Source organism: Convolutriloba macropyga, chromosome 1 (genome assembly GCF_964194025.1).
Source record: "Convolutriloba macropyga chromosome 1, txConMacr16.3, whole genome shotgun sequence".
Lineage (NCBI taxonomy): Eukaryota > Metazoa > Xenacoelomorpha > Acoela > Convolutidae > Convolutriloba > Convolutriloba macropyga.
Window position 1 is genome coordinate 73,114,017 of NC_134468.1, and position 6,815 is coordinate 73,120,831.

At 32.0% G+C, this 6,815-nt stretch overlaps 1 protein-coding gene across 1 annotated transcript in view; it reads right to left on the minus strand.

Moving 5' to 3' along the window:
• The window catches only part of LOC142351346 (uncharacterized), a 5,375-nt gene extending 4,139 nt beyond the window's left edge, over positions 1 to 1,236 (minus strand). Inside the window, exon 1 of the mRNA XM_075403412.1 lies at positions 93 to 1,236. Coding sequence (XP_075259527.1) covers positions 93 to 348 — 256 coding nt within the window. The 5' untranslated portion in view covers positions 349 to 1,236. The remainder of the gene's footprint in view (positions 1 to 92) is intronic.
• Positions 1,237 to 6,815: the final 5,579 nt, after the last annotated feature.

The window sequence follows — 6,815 nt, forward strand, 5'->3', positions numbered from 1 at the left end:
ACACTAAATTTATAGCAGGTTCATAAACCTCACTCGGGAGTCCAAAACCAAATAGATATTACTTTTTTTAGAATATTTCCTCATTGATTAACCTGAAAATCCCTGACAGAACCTTCTAGCACACCAAAAAGCGACTGCGATGAAGCATACAGTGAATAAGAACACTGCAAAGAACGCTGAAGTTGCGAACAACAGACTGTACAGAATATCCCAAGGCTGTATTTTAGATCCCACCAACTGCCTACGAGTTGTAATTGGCGCTGGAACAGGAGATGAATCCTGCACCACCTCTGGAGTGACGATGGAAGAATCGGCAAAGAGCGAGTCCTGATTATCTGAAGTGGCCATTGCAAAGTATGATGGCCGTATCAATCTTTCAGTAAAATCTGATTGGCAACACTTTCAGATACTGCAAATAACTTTCGATTTTTCTTCAGAAAAGAAGTCCAAAGAGGAGCTCTGAAGTGTATGAAATTCGTCTACTCAGGATAAGCAATTCAGAAATAAGCTTCCAAAGAAAATCTCTCTTTTTTTAGAAAAAATAGTAATTCAATTAATAAATGGAATTGCAAAGAAATTGGTGGAAATATTTAAAAAAATTGAACTGGATCGAGTTCCACCGTTGATCATAAAATTTTCAGACCAAAATCCTAGACACTTTTAGAAATATGATCGCAGTAATTTGCTGTAAAATGCCGTTTAGCTACTTTTCCCAAGCAAACGTCGAACAGAAATTACATGCGAACAGATATAGCACGCGAAAAGAGATATAATTTGATCTGTAGCGCTGCAAAAGATTCAGCTACAAGAGCTCTAAAAATCAGCAAAAATTAAAATTAATCAATGTTCAGCAATTAAAAAGCGTAAACTGCTGATAAAGCAATAACGATAAGAGCTCTATGCATGTTTTAAGCAATAATAAATCGAACTGAATTGAAGCTGAATAATACAGAGATGAATTTCAAGAACTGAATATGGAATTAAACAGTAACATTTATCAATTTTTTGATGTTGCAGTTAAATTTATAAATTTTTGTCTCTTAAAAGGCTGACGAACGTTTGATTTGCAGAGCGTGTTAAAGATAGCTTTGATTACAATGAGCAAAATCCACAACAAAAGCTTGTCAAGTGACGCGAAACGCAGCACTTTGTCAAAGTTGTGAATGAAACGTGGCAAAATTATGCTACATTACATTCAACATAAAAACATCCTCTTTATGTACAATTGTGATTGTGTTTACTGGTAATATTACATCCATTTATAACCATGGTTAGTAATATTAACCAGCAATCATAGGTTTCAATGATAGGATGATAACTCAAACTGTATTTAATAACAGGTGAAATTTACTAACAGGTTATGCAGTGCGTAATTTGTGTCGTCTGCTTTTATTAGATGGCATTTAAATGTGTTTGTTTTTCGTTTAACAGGAGGTACAAAACAAGTGGTTATTTCGGCAGTAATGGCGGAGATATAGCACGCGAAAAGAGATATAATTTGCTCTGAAGTGACACTTAAATGGCTTCAATGTCATGTAGCGTGAAGCAGTGATGATGTTGGTTATGAGCAGTGGATCAATCGCCATATTTTCCTAGCTTTGATCTTAAAGGATATTTTTACTCCGCTAAAAATATTTTACATCGATATTTAGATGCAGTGATTTCGTCAACGAGTAAGCTTTCTTGTCCTGTTATGTCGAGAAAGTTGGAAAATTTGACACAAGAAGTATTTTTTCGCTCGTAGCTTCTGAAGTTTTGCTTGAACATTAATTATTGTAGTTCTTGGCACGTCTTGTAGTTGTTGAAAACGGAAAACATTGAACCCTATTTTTTGTTCAAAGTTTGGCAAGAAGAAAACATCCGATTAGATTCATTGTCGTTATTGCAACTCTCGGCCCCCCCGCTTTGTGTTTAAGCGGGGGGCTAACATGAAAAATGATCATGTTAGGTTTGCCAAATATTCTCCTTTCAACATTGTCTTATCAGATGTCAGAAAACAATAAAATAAGACTAAGAAAACAATAAAAATTCTGCTCAATAAAATATTACTCAATGAACGTTTAAGAGTTTGTCAGGCAGAACTTTTTATAGTAAAAAAAAGCTTGTTCAACTTTATAATCTGATGAAAACTTACGACTTGACTAAAACTTTGTACGACTGATGCGCTTTTGTATGACAAAACAGCTTTGATTAGCTACAAAAGTGAACTACAAAGGAGTCAAACATTACTTCATAGAAGTTTTGGGGACACGGTGGAAATTAGCAACATCGTTTTTCAGTCGGATATGGAATCTTAAAGAAGATTCTTAAAGAAAAAAAGTTGTATTTCGAATAGTTTGACCTGCCAAATAAAAGTAATTTCTCCCATATAATCACTACTTATTTTGGCATCTGTTGAGGTCATTATGTTTTTCAACTTTTTTCCGGCTAATGGATAAAATAACATTAAATCTGCATTTTTTCATTAAAAAACGTGTCCAATAAAAAGAATTTAAGGAACACTTCATTAGTTATGCCCCCAGATTTTTGACGAAAAAAGTGAGCCTGAAAAATATTTGTTCATCGCTAGGCTCAGTAATTCAAGTTTTTGTAAGTTTTTTAGGCTTCGGAGTTAATGGTGACAAAAAGTACCATTACAAGTACTCTGAGTTCACAACACAACTTCAAAAAGTTTTCCTGTATGCGCTCTAAAGAATCACATGTTAAATCAAGTAAAACACATGACAAAATATTTTCGAAAGTTATTACGCATCTTATAAAAACGCAGCTTCTGAATCATTAGAACTCAATAAAGGATAAAAATTCATTTTTAATTCCTTAATCGGCAAGTAAAAATAATTTATTAAAGATTTCCAAAAAACATAAAGAAAAACTATAAAAAGGTTATAAAAACATTGATTAATTAAATGTAAAAATTAATTAACAATTGAAGAACCTGCAAATTGTTTTTTCTCTACTGAATGGAGTGTGTTTTCTATTAGGCATGAAAAATTCTTGTATCATATAATGAAGTAGATAATGTGAACAATGATGTCAAGATAAATCGCGCGGATTTGTAATTTGCCTGCAAGATCAATTCAAAAACCTGTTGAGGAAAAAATTCATTACTAGAATAACCTTTACTATTCGTTGATATGACAATTACCCGTAATTGAAAACGTTCGGTTGAGAATCCGAGATCTTGCCAAGGAAAAGATGATTTTCCCATAATGATTGGGAGGAAGAAAATTTATGAGTGGTTTATGCATGATGAGAAGTGAAAACTTAACTCCATTGCGAAAGCTTCAGCTTGTTTAAAACAACAGAACTGCTAGAAACCGATTTACCCAGTTTGAAAATTCATACAATGATCATATATTATTCCACACTGACTATAATTGATTTTTTAGTTCGGGCCTAGTATGGTACCAAAGAAATCACAAATGATTGTTGTATGATTACAAAGAAAACATTTATGATCCTAGTATGATTAGAAAAAATTATACATCTTGCTTCCCCTCAATCCAGGTTTTAATATTATCGATAAATATGACTTATCTTATTCCCCGTAAAAGCTCAAATTCTTGCAAATTTGGATGCTCTATGGAAGAATAAGTAAGTCTCTTTGACTAAATTTTTAATAATATCTGAAGCTAGTATATACAATTAAATGCTCAATTATTAGAAACGAGAAAAAAATTTCTTGATGCAAATATTTTTTGAATCATTTTTCAAACACGTACAAAATCCAATTTTGTTGTTTTAATGCACCCAAGTAGCCAAATTTTGATTACAACTAAGCTATATTTTATTAAAAATGACCTCTGACTGCGTTACATGGGATTTTTTGGAATCAGTCAATGTTTTATCTACCATATCATATATGACATTATATGGTTTCCAAGATTTCCAAGATATATGACATTGTATGATTTCCAAGACATTGTAAGATTTCCAAGATTGAAGAAAATGACAACAATACGGATTTCCAACCTTCAATTTTTTGTTTGAATCCTGTATGATTTCCATGAAATCATATATGATCTTTGTATGATTACAAAATATACAAATCATATATGACCCTATATGATTAATACGAAATTTATTGGACCCAGTATAAAATCAAAGAAAATTGTATGAACAGTGACCCGGGTAGCTCTTGTAGGTTCTCGAGTGATCATCTAGCAAATTCTCAGTCTTGCCGTGTCTTTGGGCTTTATAAAACTGTCTATGATTTATTATAATTAATAAAACTCTTAGTTAATTGCTTACTCTCTTAAGATTAGCTCCAGTTTTGAATCGTTGCCTACTAATGAAACCATGCAGAATCTAAAAATGCTTTGGCTAAAGTGTTTCTAAGTGCTTGTATTTTTCTGCAAAACGTTTCTGACTGTAGCCGTGAAATAAGAAAATGTTATCAACTTTCACAATTTGACCAAACATCTCCCGCGCGCTAGTGAAGTTCAATGTTTACAAAAAAAAAATTCTTCCGTAGCTAATAAGGCCCTCAATTGAATTGATACGATAAAGTGGTCATAATTATACGAAAAATAATTATAAAAATGCAAAATTCAACACGATCTCTACCTGAGAACAAAAGGAACGCGTTTTAGATAATTAACACAAAGGGATAATATGTGAATTGCACAGCTAGAAATTGTTGCCTAATTGAATAGAAAAAATTTTCAGTTCAGTTTAGAATGGAAAGTGAATAAAAGAAAAAGTAGGAATAGGATAAGCTTATTACCCTCCTCTCTAGTGGGGCAATCAATGATTAACAAGATCACCAATCTCCTCCCCTTTTTCTTAAACTATACGCTTTGTTCACGACTACTGCGCTTTTTGTAAAATGACGCAAATTGGTTAAATTTAGAGTAAATATCTTACGCTCCAATTCCAAATTCCTTAAAGAGAAGTGATTGCGGAAATGTCACCGTGAAAATAACGCTATGTGATGAAAAGAATAATTTTTTTGAAGAAACAGGAAAGATTTTCAAGCAGTTGCATTTTATGCTCTCAGAATTAAACGTTTTTATGAACTTGAAAGACAGTCACTTGACTGTTTTATTTTTCGGAGCAATTTGTTCACGGGCAGGTTTTCAATGCAAGTTTTGAGTAAATAGTTTTTTGCTTTTGTTTATTCTGCTACAACTTGAACAAAGCAATTGAAACAAAAATATTATCTTTGCACCTAAGAAAGTTATAATTAACAACAGCATTGGTACTGACAAAACAATTTGCAACGGATTTTTAATCAAATTCCAGAATTGTGCAGCAATAAAAACTGAAACTGCAGGTGTACTTTCATACTGTGCATAATTTATGAGCTACAATGTTTTTTTTCACTATAAGAATGAAGCTATAAAGATTGTCTGTGTTTAAAAATTGCTTCGACCCTGTCAAAAATAATTATCGGATTGAAAAAATATTAACGGTACTTTTCTTATCGATTTCAAATTTTGCTATTGCTATGTTAATCTTTCTGATAAGCACCTAGCGGCTGAAAATCCGAACATTTTTCTTTTGTTGTGAACACACTTTATAAAAATAAGATTGAAGCAAACTGAAACAAAACATAAATATTAAAAAACTAAAAAGAAGTGAAAAAAATCTTCCGAGGAATTTTTTTATACTAAACAATTCTGATTTCAATATAAAACATTTCAATAGCAATTAGCCGAAACTTAAAATAAAAATTAACTATTAAGCTAACACCAACTTTTGTTTACTTATAAGCTAATTAGACGCAAAAGCCAAAATACATCAAAAATTTGAAAAACGAAATCAATTCGATAAAATGAACTTTAAAATCAATCATTAAGCCGTCAGGTACTTTTGTCGACCTTTATAAGCCAAAAAGACAAAAATATTCAAAAATTTGAATAACATTAGCAAAAAACGCTAAAACGTTAAATCTTTGTGGGCAATGTATCTAAATACCACCAACTTGAGGCTGCAAAAGACGAAACATGTAGATAAGCAGTAACCATAAGGACGAAGGAAGAGAGACAAAAAGTTTTTGAGATGCAGCTCTCTGCAACTTTTTCTGCAAATTGTTTATTAGATTTCCTATAAAAACTCATAATTAGTCAAAAACAATATGAATTAATCTCAGAACCGCAGACGATGCACAGCAGCCAGTATTGAAATTTTTCCAGATCATTTAATTTCTCTCACATTTTTAAAACTTTAATCTGACAAGGCGGCTCGTTAATGTGCGTTCGCACATGATGTTCCGACCCGAGCTCATCTACAATTTTGACTTAATTGTCAACCAAATGAAGAAATAACAAAAATCGATGTTTGAGCTTAAAACAATCGTTACACAACCTATCTGTCAATTGAATTACATAATGCCATGCCTTATTACAGCGCCAATGAGATCTGACTCTAAAGAAATTACGACACAAAAAAAACAATGACAAAAATTAGCAAAAACAAAACTTCACAGCAAAAAGTGAATATCTAATTTTAAAAGCACATAGTTACAACGTCAAAATGCAGTCAGATAAAACCTTAACTACTCAAATTTTATTTCTCCTAACTATACAGCGGATGGAAAGTTTACGTCAGCAAATTCAAGAAAAAAACTGAGCGAGAAGGCATTTAACTTTTCTCTAATAACTTTTTATGTTCAATTAATTTTTGAATAGCAATGAGATCCCCCTTTTGTCAATATAGTTTTAAAAAATCAAATATGAACAAATACAATAGAACCACGAAATTTTTGAGAAAGCTCGTAGTATCAACGCCATTAATTTCATTAGCTTTCAAAGGAATCCACTAAATACGCTAAATTATGCCTCCATGGGACAAAAAGGTTTCTGGCTATTCAT